We start from the raw sequence: 23,411 nt of genomic DNA on the forward strand, positions 1-23,411 counted from the left end.
ATCTTAAATTTATTTCCGACAATGTTTTAATGCTTCATTTTTGCAAGAAAGAGAATCCTGCCATGTAGAGAATCATGGGGAGAAGTGATTTATTTAGAAGCAGTGTTATCATGTAATGTTACAAAAAGACGCAAAGCAAAACTGCCTGAGTATCTGCAGTCAAGCCATATACTTTGTGATGTTTTAATGATTTCTTACAAGGTTGGGGATTTTATTTTCTGGTTGGAAATCTGTGAACTGTTATTAATAAAAAAAACATCTTTTGTTAAAATCTATCAAAAAATAAAAACTTAAGTGCTTGGCGAACATTGTCTTTTGCAAGCCTTATGAATGACCCAATGAGGTTGATTCTGGGTTGTCCTCATTAAACAGATGAGGAAGCTAAGCCCCCCTAATCACATGGTCAGGAATAGCAAAGCCATGTCTAAAATCACAACCGTTTCGGTTTGCTAATGCTGCCATTTGCAAAATACCAGAAATGGGTTGGCTTTTATACAGGGGGCTTATTTGGTTACAAAGTTACAGTGTTAAGGCCATAAAGTGTACAAGGTAAGGCATCAACAATAGGGTACCTTCACTGGAGAAAGGCCATTGGCATCCAGAAAATCTGTTAGCTGGAAAGGCATGTGGCTGGCATCTGCTTGCTCCCAGGTTGTATTTCAAAATGTCAGTGTCAGCTTTCAATGGCCATCTTCAAAATGTGTCCCTCAGCTACAGCAAGTGTCTTGACCTGTGTGGCTCTTTTTAAAGTACTCCAGTATCTGATCAAAATCCATGCTGAATGGGTGGAATCACACCTCCATGGAAATAATCCAATCAAAGGTATTACCCACAGTTGGGTGGGTCACATCTCCATGGAAACACTAAATCAGAAGGTTCCAACCTAATCTACACTAATGTGTCTGCCCCCACGAGATTGCATCAAAGAATACGGTTTTTCTGGGGGACATGATATGTACAAAACTGGCACACCCATGTTTTCAAAAACAAAGTTATACTGCCTCTAAATATAGAGACTAATACCTGTAAAATTTTAAATCTCAGAATCTGTTTTGATTATCCTTGGGAATTTTTATTGCCTGATGAAGTGTTAGTAATTTGAGGCTAGAGCTATTTTTAAAATATTTTTTTCTCTTCAAATTGTCAAGAAAGGCAGATTGAAGGTGTGCATTGGAAAAATCATGAAATTGAATCTCAGCTCAATATGGTGTCTGGAAATATAGTGGACTGAAGGTGAGGTAAGGTAAAAGATGGTAGTACATCACTTAGAGAAATCGCCTTCCTAGAGCAGTGGAGAAGGGACTGCAGGACTTTAAATGTATTTGCTGTTGCGGAATGTCCTGCTAAGTTGTTTAAGGGAAGTAAAAGTGGCCTTAAATCCCAAGCAACAGACACAGCATGGCCAAACAGAGATTCTGGAGTGTGTAGGAATAAAAGTCCTCAAAGTAAGCTGTTATAACAAAATACACATTGTGTTTATTTTTGGAAATCATAGCTTTCTGACTGAAAATAAAATCACTTTTAATAGATGTGAACCTCTCTTTCTTCCCAATGCCTAGATCATCCTTTAAATATAAATTATATTGTCAGACATCAGAATATAAGCTGCACATTAGTGGATCTGTTTATACAGTAGAAGAACTAGCACAGTGACATCTGGAGACTAAGAATCATTGAAAACGACTGTACAAGGAGCAGGCTAGATGGGACTGAAGCAGATTCTGTTTTTAATCTTAACAACTGCAAAGCATGAACCAATAACACTAGGATTCCTCAGTGAATTCAGTGAACTAGAAAACATAAAAGAGAGTATCTTAGATCCCCAGTAGCACTGGCTTAAAATTCTGCAGGTTAAATATGTATTTCTTATTTGGGTTTCCCAGTAGCACTGGCTTGAAACACTTCAGGTTGAATATACAATTCTTATATGGGTTAATGTTTAAAACATGGAAGGATGGACATTTTTTCAAGTTTTCTCAAGCAGAAGTTGACTTAAAATGCATAATCCTTTTATTCTTTATTTCTTTTTCACAGCATAGATATTCTGGCTGTGGTAAAGATGTGACTTAACATATGGGTTTAACTTTGCCTTTATTTTCTATTTTTAATATATTAGAACTATGAAAAAGAATATGTGTAATGTGGGTTCAAGATATACAAAAGTCTATATGTAATATATGTGTAGGCTTAAATGGTATTTCATTGTGATGTTCCCTCTCATTTTTCTGACTGCAAATGAGGTTGAGCATCTTTTTCTTATATTACTTCCACCTTGTGTGGTTGTTGTGAAATGCCTGTGTTTTGAAATGTTTTGCCTATTTTTACCCCCTGTTGGACTGCTTGTCTTTTTCTCGTTGGTTTGCATGAGTTTTTAATATATTATAGATGCTAATCCTTGTCTGTTTTATATCTTATACATATCGTGTCCAATTATTTAGCTTGTCTTTTCACTTTATTGTGTTTTTTTGACAAATTCTTAATTCTATTGTAATCAAATATATCAGTTTCTTCTGTTATGGTTAATGCTTTTTTATCTTCTTTTAGAACATCCTGAAAAAATCAGAAAAATATTGTTATACTTTCTTCTAAAGATTTTATAGTTTTCACTTTTCATTTTTAAGGCCTTGAGTCCATTTGGAATTAGTTTTCTCCTGTGTACAATGAAGTAAGGATCCATTTATAACTTGTTCATCCCTGTGCCTTTACCACATTATCTTAATTACTATGTATTTATAAATATCTGGTAGGGCAGGCCCCTCCAATTTGTCTTATGGTTCTGGTGAGGACCTCCAATTCCTACTGAATAGAAATAGTTATAATTGGCATCAGTGTCTATTTCCTGTTTTTGAAAGGAATTCATCTAACATTTCCCCATTAAAATAAGATTTGCTGAGGATTGTTGTATATTCTTATTGGGATGCTTAGCTTTATCCCATACTTTCTCTGTGTCTACTGAATTGATAAATCATATGGGTTTTCTCCTTTAAACATTTAATGTGGTTAATTACATTGGTAATTTTGTTTTTGTTTTATTAATGCTAAAACACATTTGCCTGGTAATCTGATCTTGCTGTCTTTATCTTTTTTGAATCCACTGCTACATTCAGCTTGCTATTATTTTATTTAGAATTTTTCTTTTATCATTGTACATGAGTGAGATTGTTCTGTAATTTTCTCATATTCTTTTGTCTGGTTTGGTTGTACTGTCTTCATGGAATGGATTTTGGCATTGTATACTTTTCCTATTCACTGGAAGAGTATATGTGAAATTGAAATAACCTAATCCTTGGGAGTTTGTAGCTCTTTACTTCATCTGGGACTAGTATGTGTTTGGGGCTTTTGGGGGAACAGTGTTGCCAAATCTTTGGGTTGCTTTTTTTTTTCAACTTTTAATTTGAAACAATTTTAAACCTTCAGAAAAATTGAAAGAATTGTACAGTGAACCCTGTATACCCTTTCTCTAAGGTTCCCCATTTGTAGTTAACATTTTACCAGTCTCTCTCTCTCTCGCTTCTCTCTCTCTCTCTCTCTATATATATATATATATATAGAGAGAGAGAGAGAGATCAAGATATAGATATAGATGTATTATACAGTCCATATTCAAATTTCCCTCAAACTAGGGGTCTGTTGTTGTTTAAATTCAGGATCCAGTCAAGGGCCACAATTGTTTTGCCTGTTTAGTGTGCCTTTTTTTTTTTTTTTCCAAGACATTGACTTTGAATAGACCAGGTCATTTATTTTACAGAGGAGCATTCTAAATTTCCCTGATGGTTCCCACTTGCTTAAATTCCATTTAAACATTTTTGTTAAGGACTCTATTGGTGTTTTCATTGTAGGAAAAGAATTTTGGACAGTTCTGCAAAAAAGAAATTTTGCCAGCTGCCTTCTGTCACATTAGTATCAAGAAAACTTTTTTTTGACAGAAAAAGACTTTAAAAAGGATAAAAATTTAGAATATTATACTGTAGAAAGATTTTTGACTACTCAATTTCCTCAAAACATGTATGATTCAGGTTTTATAATTTTTCTTGTGTAAATTTTGGTAAGTTATGCACATATATTTTTAGGACTTTGATCTTTGTTATCTTTTTTCAAATGTATTAGCAAAAGATTTTCTTGTCTTTTGGATCTTTGCTGTACCTGTAATTAGGCTCCCTCTGGACCTTTGCTCCTTGTTCCATAATCAGTCTCACAGAGGTTTGTGTGTTGTGTTAGTCTTTCTCCAGTACCAGTTTGGGGCTTTTGTTTATTCCCCCTCTGGTTTCTTTGTTTCCAATTTCAATGATTTTTCCTTTCTTCTTTACTGTCTCCTTCATCCTACTTTCATTGGCTCTATAATCTTGTCCTTTTTCTCACTTTTCATGTTGAACCCTTTGTTGGCTTAAGATCCTGACATTCACCACAGGAATCCTTCTTCAGGGAAACCCTAACCTCCAACTGTCCCCACTGACTGCCATGCAAGGCTCCCCTGCTCTGACCCCAGCTCATTTTATGTGTATTTTAACAGTTTCCATTTTTATAAAATGGGAATAATAATACATATGTTGCAGTGTGGCTACAAGGATTCAAAGTAATCCGTTGTCAAATCCAATTCTTGGTATTTAGTAGCTGCTCAGTAAATGAATGGCAACTTTTTAATAGTATAATTAACATATTGACTTGAGTCAGGAAGGACCCCCTCCCCCATTCCCCCTACACCCCCTCCTCATCCCCCAGCATATCGCTCTTTAGCACAGTTTCCTTCTTTGGATCCCTGCCAGTCACGTATATTTCCTGTTGCTTTAAGAGAACATGTTGGTGTGTGAAAATGTGTGGTTAGAGTGTCACTGCCCACAAGATTCTGCCTATTTGTTCTTTGATGCCCATTAGTATAACAGTGCACCAAGGTGAGGGAAATGATCCTTTGTGCCCTACTCTGTTGCTCAGATAAATTAGTATCTCAGTAAATTTTTGCACAAAACTCCTTTTTTGAGTGGGGGAATTGCCAAACAGCTTAAAATTTTAAGTAGGAGCCCATTTCTCAAATTCAACTCAACTGATTTGGCTTTTATCAAGGTACATTATGCAGTCCACGTATACGTTCTCATTATGTTGGCCTTAGTATAATATTTTTTTGAATATGATACTTTCATTTAAAATCATAAATTACAGAGACTCAGTTTTAAGTTCCTTTTAGAAACCAGTATTGGATTTGGCATAACAAAGGATTTAAAAGTGTCTGGGAGCAACCTATATTTTCAATGTTGATTTCTTGGTGTGTGTGTTATAAGACAACTTGTTTACTTTTCAGTCACTCCAAACAAAAGTTAACCAGGGGATTTCCTCTTGAGGTTTCTGCCAATTTGTATTTTTTAGTGGCATGCTAGCATTTATCTTTGAGAGACCAAAAAATAAAAAAATAAAAGAATTTGACTTTTCTTTGGAAAAAAAATGATTTTTTAAGGCACTGACTGACTTTTGCAAATGGCTCCTTACTTGCAACTAAGTCTGACCTCTATGTGAGACACATTTGATTGGAAACTTTCCGATGAAGCTCTGGGTTCAGTGCTAGGGAGACACCTTGGTGGAATGGAAAGAACACAGGCTGTGGAGTCACTCAGACCTGAGTGAAAGGGGAGCCCCACTGCTTGTCAGTTGGGTATCCTGGGATGTGTCACCCTTAACCCTTAATTTCTTAACCCCTAAAATGGAGCTAATACTTTGAAGGGGGATTCTGAGTATTGGATGAGATTTCATTTCTGAAGTTCCTGACACACAGGTGATTAAAAAAACAATAAAGAATAAAGTTAGCCCATGAGCTAGGCATGACCTTCATAAATTATTGTTATGATTTTCCTCTTTCCTTTTAAATTTTTTTTTCATTCCAATATATAGCACAGACACAAAAAAAATCACATTTAAAATGTCTAGCTTAGTGAATTAGTATGAAGCAGACACTCTTGTAACCGCTGACCAGGTGAAAAAATGTTAACTTTGCCAGCTTCTCCAGAAGCCCTTTCATGTTCCCTAACCCAAGCGCAGCCCCCTCCCTCCCTCCAAAAGTAACCACTATTCCTGACTTTTGGTTATTGCTTCCTTGCATTTTTTGATGATTTTATCACCCAAGTGTGCATGTGTGAACTCTGTGGTTTAGACTATATCATCTCCATCATGATTGTCATTTTGATAATTTCATATCCTTTAGGTTTCTTTTAAGCTACTCCCTTCCCCCACCATTCCTTTCTTGTCCTCACAATGTATCTATTGAAGAACCCCCCCTACAGGTATTGTTTCGCAGTCTGGATTTTGCTGATTGCACACTCCTGGTGAAGCTCAGTGTGTTAATCTGTCCTCTGTATTTCCTGCAAATCGGCAGCTGGATCCATAGACTTGATCAAACTCAGGTTCTATCCCTTTGGCAAGTCTGTAAGTGTGGTTATGTTCCTCCATCAAGAGGTAATAATGTCTGATTGTTTCTTGTTTTGAAATATTAGCAGGCATTGATTCCCATTGCCTAGATCTGTTTACTTAATTAGGAGTTGCAAAAGGGTAATGTGCTATTTTTCTATCAATTCATTTTAATTTACTAGCAAGAATAATTTAATAAGTAGATGCTTCCTTCAACTCCTTGTTTACACAATGTTCTGGTTCTTTTGGGAAAGGCAAGATAAATGCTTAATGTTTTCCTTTTATTTACTAGTTTTCCATAAAATAATTGACATCCTATTATCCTCAGAAGTCGATAAGTTTTTTTTTTTTCATCATTATGAAATCAATTTAAGCATCCTTTATAGATTCCAGTGCATTGCTTTTCTTATCTTTACTAAATATCAAATTGTCCTATTTTGGCCAGTAGGAGGCACTTCAAGACCTCTCCTTAGTCCTTTTGCCATGACCTTAGTAGTCTTTGATTGTTTCCTTGTTATCTGGTGCAACCAACTATTCCAGATGCATTCTTTCCTACCCCAGACCTAGAATTGGCCATTTCTCTAGAAAACTCTGGTTTCTTGTATTGAAAATTTTATCTCAAGACAGCAATCTGGATACTATGGATGAAGTATTTTCTTTCTGAAGCAAGAACTCATAAGCACATTATATGTTAATTATTGTTAAGAGAGTTCTAGGTAGGGGGGCAGTGTGTGCCTTCATTCTTTACTGCAGAACTCCCTTCATGCAAGACAAAAGCTTTGACAGAATCCACAAATGCAAAAGTGAAATACAACACATGAGCCAAGTGTATCCGCCTACCACTGGCACAAATTTCCTCCATTACCAACTTCCCAAAGAAACAAAAGAATCTCAGAATCTCTGCTCTAGGAAATCCTGGCAAAGGGACTGGAGCTTGAATGTTGAGAGCTCTTAGATGTTTTCCTGTGTGTGAGCTATGGACTTGATTGGAAGTCTGGTGAAGTCTGTTGACCCCTTCTCAAAGTGATGTTTTTAAATGCATAAAATAAAATACACAGGATTTCAAAGAAAACCAATCATATTCAAAATGCAGTTATCAACTATTTTTAAAAATAAATTTGCAACATAGCAATATATGCTTCTATAGTAATGCTTTAAAAGCAGCAAATCCAAAAAAATTGAACTTTTGATAAGTATGAACTTAATGATAAGTATAAACAATACACCAAGATATCTGTAACAAATGAAATGTTGCATGAAAATATATGTGATTTTTATTGGTGCAAAGTTATAGGTACGGCTAATACTAGGAAATGCAAGCTTTTGTAAAAAATTAGTGAAAATAACAAAATGTGTATTTCTTCCCATTTAAATTCACAAACCCACTGAATTCTATGGAGCCCAGGCTAAGAATTTGTGCTCTTATGTTTAGAGCTTCAATTTTTATGAACCTTGGAGGAATTTGGCAATTATTAGTAATGCCCTTCCCCCCAGCACTATGTCTGGTTACATAACAAGGGAGTATAATGTGAACATATTTTATGAAGCACCTACCAGTTGCCTATGTAGAAATAATTCATGGTAAGTTTCCAACAGTTTGACAGTTGTGTCTTGAGCCACCCTATGTTCGATAGGTCCTGGGAAAAGAAAGAGAAAGATTTTAGGGTTTGCCCTCATGTAAGACATTTTTCTTTCCATCAAGGGAAAAGAGCCATATTTGTACAGCCACTGCTCAACTCAGATTCGTACTTAAGAACCAAGGGGAATGGTCTGTACACCAGCATGTGCTCCTTTAGGCATGATATCATTTAATGGACTGTTGTAAAATCATTTAATCCAGCCCACACTGAAGAAAACCATCATATCAGATTGAGAGATTACATGAAGTCTTAATTGTCTCTCACCAATGTGAAATTTAGAGATATGGTATGGGGTTAAGAGCTGGGGTCTGTCCGATCAGACAGAGCTCATTTCAGATATCAGCTTTACTATTGCCTAAGTTTATGATCTTGGGAAATTACTTAAACTGCCTGACCCTTAACTTCCCTCTCTGTAAAACTGGGTTTATGATAATAGCAGTATCTGCCTCATAGAGTTTTTAAGTCAATTAAATATAAATATTATATAAAGCCCTAAACAACAGCCAGATACATCCTAAATGTCCAGTTTGTGAGTTTCCGTGTGTGTATATTTGTACGTGCACGCATGCATCTGTGTTTGTGTTTGGAGGTTTGGCAAAAAAAGAAATATTTCCATCTTGTCTCTGAATAGAGGGGGTGCTAGGTTGTAAGTTTAGTGTTCTTATAATATCAGCCCAAGGGTTAATACTGTGAGAGGGTGTGGGTAGCTTGTGTTTAGTTAAAGCCACATCCCAAAGCTTCCTTTCAGCCTGGTTTGCTATTGTTGCAGTTTTTTTCACCATCTCTTTGAAGTTTTAAGATTGACAGATGTTATTCAGTAATTTCCCCTCAAAATTTTTCATGTAGGTTTTCAAAAAGAAATCACAGGAAATTTAAGGGGAAAGTAAAACTTTGGTTTCTGACCTTGAACTGGGGATTTTTAGTCTTCTAGAATCAATGCCCACACATAAACTTTAGGGGATTTCTGTTTTTGTATTTCCCTTAGCCTGAAAAGGAATTGAAATTTGCATGGAAGACCCTTTTCATATATGGTCAGGAATTATAAAATAAATTATCAGCAAGAAGTGAATAGTTCATTGGATGCTTTCCACTCTTTAATGAATTGGAGACACAGCTAAGTAATCATGCAGTTACTTGTTTAAATTTTCTAATTGCATTGTTACCCAATAGGTGAAAGAATATTCACATTGGACCAAAATTAAATCTCTCAAAATTCTGCCAATGTGTTACAAATTATTAACATAACATCTATAGAACAAAAGTCAGCAAACCTGTTCTGTAAAGGGCCAGATAGTAAATATTTTAAGCTTTTTGGCCAAATACAATCTCGTTTGCATGCTCTTCTTAGCTGTTTTGTTTGTTTTGTTTTTTACAACTGTTTAAAAATGTAAAAACCATTCTTATCCCATAAGGCTATAAAGAAACAGGCCAACCCCTAGAATAGAACATAAAAATGTGAGGAATTTCTGTATAAGCCAATCATTCATACACCTTCTATTACAAACATTTTGAGTATCATAAAGTGCTCAGACCTGCTCCAGGTGCTGGGTATATAATGGTGCTCAAACTTTACCTGGCCTTTACCATGAGGAACTTACCGTCTCATGAGAGAAACAACAGATAAACATATTTAAGATTATAAGGCATCTCATGTAGTTGCAGATATGGAGAACTGAAACAAGTGGGCATGCTTCAAGCCAACACATTCATTGGATTCTTCAGATAATAGAGGTGGAGTTTCAGGGGAAGAGGCATAGTGATCTGAAGTTGCACCTGAATGTTGTTTTGTCTGTCCTCTTAATTTTGTTTTCCAGATTCATTCTTTGTTGGACAACAGGGAGAGTCCATACTACTCTGCAAGAGCTTTTTTTTCTTCTTTTGCAGTTTCAATTGTTTTAATTGTTTTGTTCTACCTCTGCTTCCACCCCTAGTTTCACCTCTCCTTTGTCCCTATTCACGCCTCCCATTATGAATAAGAATTTGGGTTTTCATGAATCAATCACCAAATCTTATCTCCGTTTCTATTCCTTTTGATGCATTATTCTATCTTTCCTCAAAATGGTGATTTTTTTTCTCTCTTGGTTGCTAAAATTCTGATGTTTGGTATTACTTTTCCAATTTTTGGCAGTATCATGAGGACTAAGGTTTTCATCTAGAATATATAGACCTTCAGAAGTTGGTGTTTCCCCCTTAGAATATATCTTAAAAACAGGTAGTGGATCACAGTAAATCTAAACATTCCAAAGAAACATGGTACTAGCTTCATTTATCTTCCTACTTTGTTAAGTGTTTGTATCAAATATGATGTAGGTGGTCAGTTCCCTTCAAAAGACTATGGTATTCCCATTCCACCTGGACTGTATTCACATCACTTTTTTTGTTTGTTTTTTTGTTGTTTGCTCAAAAACCTGGAGTAAGTGCAAACTGCCAATTGAATAGTTACAAATCTCTCTGATGTTCAGTCTGGTTCCATACCACCTGCACAGCCAATCTTTTCCCCTGTGTAGAACAGTTAGTTTGGGAGACTTACTCTTCCTCAGGTTATACTTTATTACTTCTGCACCTTCTTTCATAACATTCCTTCTGTGCATCTTTGACTTTTTCCTGTCCTCCAGAGACCAACTCAAAGGAAGCCCTTGCCTCTGTGCATTCCATGTTTCTTTAAGCTTTCCCACTCCACCACTGTTTACATTGCACCACACGTTTAGCTCCCATCCCATTCTGCCATATGTTGCTAGGCATTTGCATACATGCCCTGCCTCCTGCTGGATTATAACCACGTTGAGGTTGGCACTGTGCCTATAGTAGGTATCAGTAACGATATGTTTAAGGAGTGAATCCAGCATCAGAACATTAGGCTTGCTTGTTAATGGATACATTTGAAGATGGATAAATGATATGCAAAGCAATAGAATTTTGGCATTTTGCCCAAAGGAGGCAGCCCAGTACAAGAATCTCACTGAACTATAACTACCCTTTAATTTTTCTCTTGCCCACTGAACATTTCCATCCATATCCTTCCCAAGAGGAAAACTACTTCACCAGAGCCAATCAAGGCCAGCACACGAACCATAGTTTGATGTACAAGACATTGTAGTTTGCTTGCTGGTGCTAAGGATGCTGCTCCATCAACTCGCAGGGGCCGGCTTCCGTGTTCCCAACCAAGAGAGACTGGCTGCACTTCCTTCTTTAACACACTTTGTAGAAATGTTTCCAACATTGCTATTTAACACATGTATTCTACGAAACTAAAAATCACATGCATTCTTAAAGACAGCATATTGGGCGGATATTGTAGTCTCTTCAGAAGAGACCCTTCCCCCAGATTCCTCTCCCCACCACTGAGAGATCTGGAGTTAATATTTCAGGGTAGCCCAGATGTTAGATCAGATCAGGGCAGTTGGAGTTTGAAAAAGAGCAAAAACTACGGCAGAACTGTTGTCAGTCTCTGTTTTTACTAGCTACCATACATGCAAACTTTTTGGAGGCGAGAGATGTGCCATTCTTTCTACATTCCTGCAACGTCTTGAGCTTAGTTAACACTCAGTAAATACTGTGCCCATTTATGTAACACATTTATTGAGGACCTGCTGTGTGCTGGGTGCTGTTAACAGTGGTGAAGAAAAAAGACATGGTCCCTGCCAGCATGGAGTTCCCAGTCTGTTGGGGGTGAGAAGAGCAGAGGAGATTGATATGAAACCAAGAAGTGGAGTCATCATCATTTAGTTAAAATTGTGCTAAATTGTTACATGGGAAAAGTATAGTGTCATAAGAATATATAGAATAAGGTATTTTTTTTCCCAGCTCTTCCTGGGCTTTCCTTAGGGAGTGATGTTTACGCTGAAGTTTAGGGGAACACTGAAGGGGTGGCCAGAGGCAGGGAGGATCAGACAAGTGCATACTAGCATCCCTGGAATAAAAATTCACAATATATTCTCCACAAAAACTATACAGATGGCAAGATCTAGAGATTCCTGGGTTTGGACCCACTTCCTGACTGCAAATTTACTCAACTCAGCTCCTTGTCTCCCTTGTTTTGTTTCCACATCAGAAAATAATAGCAGCCCTGACTTGTTGTTAGTTATATTCCAAGTGACGGGCGTCAGCCTCCTTCCACCTCTGGGAATCGCCATAGCCGTGATCATCACGTTCTACTGCTACCGCGTTCACCGGCAGCAGAAGCTGAGCCCATCCTGGGAGACTAGCAAGCCACGGAAGCTTATGGAGTTCAGCGAGCACTGTGCCATCATTCTGGAGGACGACCGCTCCGACATCAGCTCCACGTGCGCCAACAACATTAACCACAACACGGAGCTCCTGCCCATTGAGCTGGACATCCTAGTGGGGAAGGGCCGCTTTGCTGAGGTCTACAAGGCCAAGCTGAAGCAGAACACTTCAGAGCAGTTCGAGACCGTGGCGGTCAAGATCTTCCCCTACGAGGAGTATGCCTCCTGGAAGACAGAAAAGGACATCTTTTCAGACATCAACCTGAAGCATGAGAACATACTCCAGTTCCTGACTGCCGAGGAGCGGAAGACGGAGATGGGGAAGCAGTACTGGCTGATCACTGCCTTCCACACCAAGGGCAACCTACAGGAGTATCTTACACGGCATGTCATCAGCTGGGAGGACCTGCGCAAGCTGGGCAGCTCCCTCGCCCGGGGCATTGCTCACCTGCACAGTGACCACACCCCATGCGGGAGGCCCAAGATGCCCATCGTGCACAGGGATCTCAAGAGCTCCAATATCCTCGTGAAGAACGACCTGACCTGCTGCCTGTGTGACTTTGGGCTTTCTCTGCGCCTGGACCCCACTCTTTCTGTGGATGACCTAGCCAACAGTGGGCAGGTAAGTTACAGCAGGTGTCTGGATCCTCCTTCCCGTGTTCCTGGCCCACGCTAACCTTTTCATCCATATCTCATGTCTCTCTTCTCAAACAATCCTACACTCTTTGTCTGGAGAATCTAGTCAAAGTGGGAATTTACCCCAAGCTTTCCTGCCAAAGTACCTCTGGTAATAGATACCATTTTCTCTCCTGTTTCTCAAATCCTTCCCAACCCAGGGAAGTTATTTTTTCTTTCTGTTTCAATCCTCATTTCTCTTCCATTGGCAAATGATTTTTCTATGCTTCAAGCACTGTTAGTACTTTACTTTTTTCCTCCCTTATGGTTATATTTGGCCCTTTTCACTCTATATTATTGATAATTAAATGGGCTTCTTTTTTCCATTCTTGAAGACAGTCTCCTTGAAGGCCAAGTACACGTCCAATAGGTCACTCAAGACATCTAGCCCAATGCCTTGAACAATTGAAATGACCAATAAGTATTCTTGAAGCACTCTTGTGGAATAAGATGGAAACCTTTTTGGCTAAGGAGCAACCGTAAAGTGGTTAGAAATGACCAAGACATACTTTATGAATGACGGGGACTCATGTTTTCACACACCAAAGCATGGCTGTGATTTAGAGTGGAGTTCATTGAGAGAGCTGTCATCTTTCTTTCCAGGTGGAGGGATGTGTTTATGAAGCACTCACTGTTCAGTCATCTCTCTCTGTCCATGCAGGACATGCATCGTTGACATAAACATGTTGAAATAAGGACAGGTTAATATGCCAGGGTAATGAATCATGGAATAACTTGTTCAAAAGGGAAAAAAAAAAAGCAGTCTTCTGATACACACCAATAAGAAATGTTCCCTGGGCTAGTAATATCAACTCACTTGACCTTCCTTAGAGCCTTAGGAGGGTAGGACTGTGTTATTATTTAGTCAAGCTCTGCATGTTGCAGTATGTAAAAGTTAAGTGATTCATTCCCTAAAAATGCTCTTCTCTTTTCCCTATGGATTTGTGCTTGCATATCATCAGTCATGGAGATTAGCACAGGTCCAAAAGTCAAAATAAAACCACACAGCAGGCCCACCAAAATTACGTAATGATCCAAATTTGATTTCTTACTGTGTAAATACTTTCATAAAACTTACAGTGGTAGCGAGTTGATGAATTTATACTTCATCCTCAGCACCTTAGAATGTGCCATGGTGCAAACAAAGAAGATTAAGACAAAGTTCTTCAGTGATAAAAAATGGTGGCAGTTATTATTTTCACCATAAATCATCTTGAAGTTTCAGGAATGGAAAAACATAGTTAATAATTAAAAACTAATTCACAAAAGCAAAAGTAAACATCTAAAAATCACAAATATTGTCTCCCAGATTGTTTGTAAAGATGTTAACAAATAATGTGATGTCATATATCAGGGGCGTTTCTTTATTTTGATGTGCTGCATTTATAGCCTTTAAAGGGTTGCCATGGAAAGAACACTTATTTTTAAAAATAATCACCTGTGCTGTACTTTTTGGCTTATGTCTCATTATTAAAAAAACAACAAAATCTTGTGACTTTTTAGAGATCATCTGCACATGTTGGCCATAAACATCAGCTATGTTTTAAAAATAAAAATGCAGCTGAAATTGAATGATGGGCCTCTGTGTCTGTTTTTGCTTTAGGTGGGAACAGCAAGATACATGGCGCCAGAAGTCCTAGAATCCAGGATGAATTTGGAGAACGTTGAGTCTTTCAAGCAGACCGATGTTTACTCCATGGCTTTGGTCCTCTGGGAAATGACGTCTCGCTGTAATGCAGTGGGAGGTACGTATGGACCACCGTCACATGCAGCGGTGGATGCGCCTCCCAGATGGTACCGTGTTAAGACTAATCCCAGGAGGCGACAGAACAGCTACTCCCTTCAGTAAGAGCTAGTCAAGATCTGGTGGTAGACAGCCATTCCAGAACTGTTTGGAATTATGCTAAAAAACCTAAGTTTTTGAGCTGAAAACTGTGTTTAGAGCATAAAGCTTCGTATATCCATGCCTGACGTATAATTGCTTTTCGTTTCGTATACACTACCATAGATATTTAAAAATCTGGCAAGACATGAACTCTAATGACATTTATATAAATAATTTCTATTTACTAAATGGGTTATATGATTCAAATGAGTATCTGATCTTTGTTTCTTTTTGTATTTTAATAGTGGTCAGAACTATAAGATTTGAGAACTAGATTTGACTCAAAATTTACTCCTAGGGACATGACTTTTTTTCCTTAGGCAAACAAGCAGAACAGTTTGGTATATTGTTTAGGTTTTGAAAAGTCTAGTGAAGAGTGGTTGTTGAGGAATGTCATCCTCTCACTGGTGAAGCCTTCTAGGTCTGATTCAGACACCTGTTTTTCTCCTGCTTTTCCTCTGCAAATCCTAGGTTGTCCAGCCAGCTTGCTCTTTTTTCCCAAGTGCAACCACTTACTTCTCTTTTCTCTTTTAGTTTCATTTCTCCCTAAACACACCACACTACAGAGCATGGCTTCCTCAGATTCCCTCCCTGGCATCTTCTCTGCAAGTGGCATATTGATGCTTTTTCATGGTTAGAGGCTATCATGGATCAGGATAAAGATGGGCAGAAGTTACAAACACCTGGCTGGAGCAGGGATGTCATTGTTTTAGGGAGTATTGCCCCCTGACCTTCCCCGGGATACAAGTGACTGAGGTCTACCCCATTATAGCCTTTTCTGATTCTGTTCTCAGTGGTTTCCTTCAGGACCCTAGTTCTCATCTTCAAAATTTATGCATCCCAACCTAGTACTAGCTAGATGCTGAATCAAGCCAAGCTAATCCAATATTATTTCTAATTTTTTGTTTTTCAGTCATTTTAGTCTTACGTAAGAGTTGCAAAAATAGTTCGTAGAATTCCTGTTTATCCTTCACCCAGCTTCTCCTAGTTGTAATATCTTACTTAAACATAGTACAGCTATAGAAAATAAAATTAACACTGATACAACACTCCGAACCAACCTATAAACCTTGTCCAAAATGTCAAGTTCCCAGTAATGTCCATTTCTGAAACAGGATCCAATCAGGATCCCACATAATTGCATTTAGTGTCTATGCCACCATAGTCTCCTTTAACTTTGTGACAGATCCTCAGTTTGTCTTTGTCTTTCATGACCTTGATGCTTTTGAAGAGTTCAGACCAGTTTTTTTGTAGACTGTCCGTCACTTTAGGTTTCTCTGATGTTTTGTTTTCTCATGATTAGATTGAGATTGTTAATTTTGGGCAAGAAAAGCACAGAACTGGAGTTGTGCCCTTCTCAGTGCATCATGTTAGGTGTATCTGATGTCAGTGTGTCTTATCACTGGTGATGTTAAATTTGATCACTGGTTTAGGTGTCTGCCTGTTTCTCCACTGTAAAGATACTATTTTTCCCTTTGTATTTAATATATCCTGTCAGAAGAGACTTTGACCTGTTTCTAAAGAAACCAAACACCTGTGCAATAAAGATACTAGACCTGTTTCATATCATAATTCCACCCACTAATTTTAGGATCCATCTATATTCCTCACCTGCAGTGATTATTACTGTAATGTTTGCCTAATGGTGGTTTTCTTTTTTTCTCAGTCCTTCTACATTTATTAGTGGGTGTTCTACTTAAGGAAGATCTGTGCCTCTATCCCCATTCCCTATTACTTATTCATTTAATTATCTATTATATCAATATGGATTCATGGATATTTATTCTATCATGGATTATTATCCTATACTGTCATTGTTAATTTTGTTGCTCAGATTATCCTAACTTTGGTCATTGGGCTAAACCACCCCAAATTTTGCCAGAGAAGGATTCAGTCGGCCCCATTGCTGGCTCTGATTCTTTGTCCCTTTTAGAACATATTTAGCTGACTCTCTAGGGTGGGACCGGGTCACCCCCTCATGCTCTGCAGCTTGCTGACCCATCACCTGTTTTCCCGAGTCCCTGGATGGGATGGCACTTCCTCTGCGGCTGATGCTGTTATTTTCCAGTTTGTCACCTGCGATTTCTTCCCCTACAGCAGTTCCAAAAGTAACTTGGATTTTCCTTGCACAGTGAAATTTGTTTAACCAAGTTTCAGCCACTGAGAATAATTTTCTGCTTGAAGTTTTGACAGTTCCAAAATGAATCCATAGACCAGTGTGAGTTCTGTCAGAGATGATGCTGTTGTCACTGTCAGAATAAATTTACCTAGATTTTGTTATCTTTTCCTATCCTTTTCAACCCGTTATTCTGTAAACATTAGCTAGAGATTGTGTCTCTATCTTTCTCTCTGTCAGCGCACCAGATTATTAAGGCCCTACGTAGCTCCCAGCTTTCATTGTTATCAGTGACTAAAGCCCTTTCCTGTTGATATTTGCTGAGTGTGGAAGAATTTGAGCTAATGGGGAAGAATCAAGTTCACCAACTTTTACAATGTCTAAAAACAGATACAGTATAAACAAGTTTTCCCAAGGAAGGAACAGCATCTCATTTGTTCAGCTAGACTCAAAAACCCTTTCGTAACCTTTGGGATAAGAAGAGAAAGCTTTTGGGGAAGAGGAAACAGGCCATCCCGGTTCTCATTTTGTTTGATCTTCAGCCCGAAGTCCTGTTTCTCCCATCTCTGCTCAGGCTGCAAAAATCAGGGTTATTTATCGCTCCTCTAACAGAAAGCTCTTTACACGACTCAGTGTGTGAACTCACATATTAAGCCCCTTCTTTCCAAAAGATTAGGTTTTGTTTTGCTTTGCTTCTGTTTGATACATCTTAGAAATGTTAAAGACAGATTTTTAGCCCATTCCTACTTTCAGAGACTTTCCTTTTCCTTTTTACGCAATCCCTTGAAAGTTTGAAAATATATGTGTTCCCTCCAACTATATCCTTCCTTGTTCTGTCATTGTGCTAGCTGTTGTGAAAACATAAATGGAAAGGCACAGCCTTTCCCTCAAGAAGCTTGTAGTCTATTGATGAAATAGGGTTTTTTTTCTCCTTTACTTTTTAGAAATTTCTACCTGCAAATGCATTTCTTATCTTAAAAATGAAATAAATAATAACTCCATCTAATTGATGTTAGGCTTTAATTCATAAGGTCTAAGAAAGAGAGCAGAATGTCAAAGGACTTTCTGTGACTTGAAATACAATATATATAATTACTATTTTTCATTGACAGTCTAATTTCAAAACAAGAGATGTGAAATATGCTTTTTTGCTTATCTTGGTATGATGCATATTTTACTTTACAACTTAGGTGAACTAACATTCCATCCAGTTTATTCTGAACAGCAGAACCTCAAACTGAATGAAGTAGGATACTAAGCATTAGGAGACAGTCTTGTTGGCAAACGTGAAATCCCAGCACTCCTGCCTTTAATTGACTCTCCTTTGATCGTGTGACTAAGCTCAAAGTCTTCACATTGATGAAAAAACCTGGTCCCTGCTTGCCTTTCTATGCTCATCTCTACAAGGTACTCTCTTCTCCACTCCAGTAATTATGAATGTCTTTTTGGAGTCACCTCTAGCTCTTGCCTCCTGCTATTTACTGGGACTGGAACACTGAAGTAGACTTTATAAACAGGCAGGTGAGTGCTGCAGGGATGGTGAGGCAGCATGCGCAGAGGACTGAATGCCCAGATTGGCTAAAGGGAGTCCAGTGCAGAGTCAGGCAATGAGGGTTAGGTCAGCTCTTGAATGAAGAGGAAGACTCGGGAGTTTGCCTCTTGAGATTGTTGTTTATCAGCCAGCCCCTCGTCTGTTCAGGGCAGCATAGGGGAAACAGGAAAGATACAGCAGTTCATGAGAGAAGTGTCACTCTTATCAGGCAAGAAAATGTAAACAGATGACAGTAGCATCCTTCTGAAGCCAGTGGGCACAGCTCCATTTAGCACAGAATTCCACTGGGGACAACAGGAGATGGGTTGCAGTAATTGAAGAGTGTGGTCAAAAAGGGAAAGGCTTTCTGGAAGAAGTGGGTTTGATCCAGATGAAGATAGTCACAAAGGAATAATAGCTACCATTGCTTGAGCACTTGCTTCAAGGATCAACTCATGAAACTTACCAAGAACTCTGAAGTATATACTGCTATTAGCCTCATTTCACAGATGAGAACACTGAGACTTAGAAGGGTGGGAAATTTAAGAGCCAAGAACCAAAGCCATGTTGCCTAACTCTAATCTACACCCCCTAACTTTCCTAGTATAATGCTGGCTGATTAATGGAGAGTGTGTTTAATAAATGGCAACTACAACTGCAATTATTATGATGGATGAGGAGGTCAGTGCTACTCTAAGTGCCCTGGGTATTAACTTGAAGCCTTTCTAGAAGTCCTTGGTGAGACAATCACACACTTCAGGAACATTCAGTGATTGCCTCACTCTGAAAGGTCTCCATTCATTTATTTCCCTGTCTCCTCTGGGTGAATCTCTGTTAACAGAAAACCAAGTCTGTTAAATTACGTAGGAAGTCACAGCATCAGTTATAAAGTCTGAGATAACTTCCTTATTTCACCAAAGAGACATTCATTCATTCATTCATTTATTCACTCAACAAATATTTACTGAGTATCTATTGTGTGACAGGCATTATTCAAAATGCTAAGAATACAGCAGTGAATAAAACAATTCCTTTCCCTAAGGCCAGAGAGTCTAGTGAAAAGCTGACATTCTAGAAAGATGGATAATGAATAAATAGGTATATAACTTAATGCCAGGAAGGTGGATATGATGATTTTATAAAGCAAAATAAAACAAGGTTAGAGGATAGAAAATGACAGGGGATTTTATCTTAGATACATTGTTCATCAGAATGGATACAGAAGAGCCAAGAAAACAGACTTTTCAGAGTTGATTGAAGAGGGGTTGAGAAGGAGGTGATTGTGTGTTACTGAAATTGCCATTTAGTGAGGACAGATCCAGAGACTTGTTCTTTTTTACAAAGGAATCTCTGTCCCACCCGCCCAGGCTTTGGGTTTGTTTGGTGTTCGTGCAAGTGTTTGTGTGGTGTGTGGGAGGCAGACGGAGGCGGGATCCCTTTCAGGGCCCTATTTGGTGAACCCAGCAGGCACAGTATTCACGTCATCCCCAGCCAAAACTCACCCACAAGCAAACTGACTTCTAAATCCCTAGCCATTTAAGCCTTTCAATAGAGGCTGACACATAGCAGCCAACTGAGCAAGTATTGCACAAGAGGAGTAACTTTAAACTCCAAGAATGGTTTCTTAGTGTATTGTCAGGCTGCTGCATTCTTGTGAGATGAACAAAAAGTGCCATTGAACCTAAAAGAAAGGAAAGAAGAGTTGGGGTGGGGGAGAGGGACTGAGGAGAGACCAAGATTGAAGCGCTGCATTTTCCTGGATTTCAGAGGAGTATGATTTGGAAGGCAGATATAAAAACTCAGGGGTACTGCTTTGTGGAAAACTGTCAACAACTTTGCCGCACTGTTAAGTTGGAACTACAATCAAAACAACAGCTGTGTACCAGATGCTGACTTTCAGAGGAATGTCATTACTGTCCCAAAGATTTGCCCTCTGAGTGTTGCAGAACTGGGAAGAGAGAGGCCAGCGTAATTTCTCTGGAGAGCCTCATGAAAGAAATTAAAAGAAGCTACCAGGGCCCCAGAGTTGTCAGTGGCTTCCTTCAGTGAAAAGACTGTGGGGGAAGGCAGGGGAGGAGAGTTTGAGGGAAGAGAAAGTTTTTCTCCAGCAGTGATATAAAGAAGTTACTTAGAAAAGATGTTGTTTGAGGCACTCAAGGAAATACCAAGGTGTGCAGCCTCAGTACGTCTATTTGGGAAGCAGTCTGGGAGGGTGAGACAGGAACTTGGTTTGATTAAATACCTCGGCTGTATGGGCACCTGCTTGGGTTTGGTTACCAGACCCTAGAGTAAGAATTTGAGTGTAAGCAGTTGATTTGGAAAGAGATCCCAGGAAATGCTGGTAAGGGAAGGAGGAAGACAGGAAAGGGAAGGAAGCCCACGTGTGGTATGTTATCAAATGGGTACCACTGTGGGCAATTGGGGGACAAAGCTCTTGGGAAATTCTGGGTGCAATGTGGAACATGCACCTCAGCATCATAACAGCTGATTCACAAGGAAACTAGGGTGTTCGTCTTCCAACTCCTGTTAGTTTGGTTGGGATCTGCTCTTGGGAACAGGATGGGAGGGCTAATTCCTCGATACTCCCAACCTGTCCCACTGAAGGAGGGCAGATGTGATTTAGCTCATTTTGTGGATATAGAAATTGAGGCACAAAGTGTTGAAATCTCTTTTTTTGAGATTTGGTTCTGTATCTGGTTCATGATGGATCCAGGGTAAAAACAGCTAACAATACCCCTACTCCTGATGCATATTTTCAATACTTTTTTTTTTTTAACATGTTAAACTCAATCTTATTCTCTGAGCTCCTTGATTTTTTTTTTCCTTAGAGGCATTTCTAAAGTTTTTTTGTTGTTGTTGTTGTTTTAAGTTGTTATTGGTTCTTACTATAGGCTAGCCAGGAATTGCACTCTCTCTGGATTCTGCCTGCATGGACCAACCCCACACAAACCTTCACATTTGCTTTCTCTGCGGTTCATCACAGAAGGGAGGTCTGAGGCTGTTCATCATTTGATTAAATGCACAAAGAGGAACTCTAAAAAATACTGTCTTAACTTTGCCAGCCATGCCCTGAGTATGATGCCTACAGCATAAAAGGAGATTGTTGCATATTTTCCCCACCTCTGCCACTACCATTCCTACTACTTCCCAAACCCCAGAACAGATGAGCGTTTGGATTTAATGTCAGTAAATAATAGCAGCTGAGAGGACTACTCTTTGTAATTAATGTTTTTTTGAGCAGCTTGTTTAGATATTACAAACCATAGCATCAAACAGGTGCCACGGGCTTGTAAGGTGGGAAGGGCAAAGCCAAGGCAGGAAGAGACACATTTAATTACACATGGCCTGTGACAGCCATGTTTGCTCCCGGAGGCCGCCCCAGTTGTGCTTGCTCCAGCTGGGGTAGAATGAACTCCATGCAACGCTTGATAGAGGGGAGAAAGCATGAACGCTTCCTAAAAAGGCAAAGCAGTTTCATCAGAGTAAAAGAATGCTCTTCCTGGAATCTAGTGCACTTCTTGGGCCTTAGTTTTCTCAATTATAAAATGAGGGTTTGGATCATGTCTCCAAAGACTCTTCCACATTCTCTGTCTGATTCATTTGAAACCCTTAGAATATGTTTAATAGGTTGTTTTCTTTTAATTCCATCAAAATGCAATTCATTTAGAGCAGTGCTGCTCAAAATGTGGCCTCTGGACTGATAACTGGTCCTCAAACTGGTTGTTCCAGATCTGTGAGCTGATAAGTCCAGAAACTGAGAGGAGGTGTTTAGAAATTTTAATAGCAATTTGACATTTCTATGGCACCCAAGTGGAATATTATTTTTCTTGTAGTTCATTTCTAATATGTTTTACCAAAGACTCAGTTCCTGATGGATTAAGGGCAGGGGAGAGGGGGGGAACATCTGGTCTGTTATTTAAAAAAGAGATTGAGAAGTACACATTTATAAGCAATAAGAGAAAAATTTAAATCATCTTTAATCCCACCATTCAACCTTCACTACTTTTGTGAATGAAACAGGGGTTATGTATGAGGAAGTGTGTTGCTTTTCTCTACATGCATTTATTTAGTAATTTCATATTTTTAATCACACACCTTTTCTAAAATAAAAATATTTTAAGCACCTCTGTGAAAATAAATAGATAGGGATAAAAGATATGCAGTTTGGACCCAGTGATTTTGCCTAACTGTAAGATTAAGCATCTCAGCCTCTAGATGCCCAAAAGCATGCGGAGAATATTGTAATGTGCAAACATCCAGGCCATCATCTTCTTGTGAGTCACCAGCGCTGTTTGACTCCACAGGACTGCCTGTGTTTAGATGCACGCAGTTTTGCCCTGGGAAGGACCATGGAAGGGGGTTCTACTCCTCTAACCTCCTCTCCCAGGGCTCAGAACCCACCTAGATGTTTGTAGTCACCTCCTTCTGCTCAGTCAAAGCAAATGTCCATGGTATTCTGTAGGACTCGTAGAAGAACTGAAGAACAGTCAACGGCCTCCAGTAGATGGCCTCAAATATACTGTCTGTAAAAGTCATCCTCCAGGTCCCAGCGGAGGCCCAGAGAATGGAATTGCCTTACAGGCCAAGAAAGCTGACCAAAAAAAGCAGTGCTGCCTGTGGGTGGTTTTTATTCTGGCTTAATCAAATAATCAAATATAAAGCTGTTGATGGAGAGACAAATAGATACACACTGCCAAGCATTAACTAATCTTTGTGTTTATTACAAGTAAGGTTATATTTGTGTGTGTGTGTGTGTGTGTGTGTGTGTGTGTGTGTGTGTGTGTGTGTAGGGTGTTCAAAATGAGGGATAAGAGCACAGAAAGGGTAATTGGAAAAATTCATAATAAAACAAAATGGAAAAATATATTTAGCTGTGGACTGGAGTTTGCCAGTTTGGGTCAGATGAGGATAATCCTAGATATGTCTTCTTTAGAGGGAAGCAGAATAC

At 38.8% G+C, this 23,411-nt stretch overlaps 1 protein-coding gene across 5 annotated transcripts in view; it reads left to right on the plus strand.

Annotated features, from left to right (window-relative positions):
- The window catches only part of TGFBR2 (transforming growth factor beta receptor 2), a 97,027-nt gene that overhangs the window by 57,943 nt on the left and 15,673 nt on the right, over window positions 1-23,411 (plus strand). For all 5 annotated transcript variants that reach the window (XR_005218392.1, XR_005218396.1, XR_005218398.1 and 2 more), the window contains 2 exons: window positions 12,082-12,878; window positions 14,535-14,676. Coding sequence is in view for 1 of the 5 variants with exons in the window: in XM_037846434.1 (XP_037702362.1) it covers window positions 12,082-12,878; window positions 14,535-14,676 (939 nt within the window). In the remaining 4 variants the exon portion in view is untranslated. The remainder of the gene's footprint in view (window positions 1-12,081; window positions 12,879-14,534; window positions 14,677-23,411) is intronic.

This window comes from Choloepus didactylus, chromosome 1 (genome assembly GCF_015220235.1).
Source record: "Choloepus didactylus isolate mChoDid1 chromosome 1, mChoDid1.pri, whole genome shotgun sequence".
NCBI classification, from domain to species: Eukaryota; Metazoa; Chordata; class Mammalia; order Pilosa; family Megalonychidae; genus Choloepus; species Choloepus didactylus.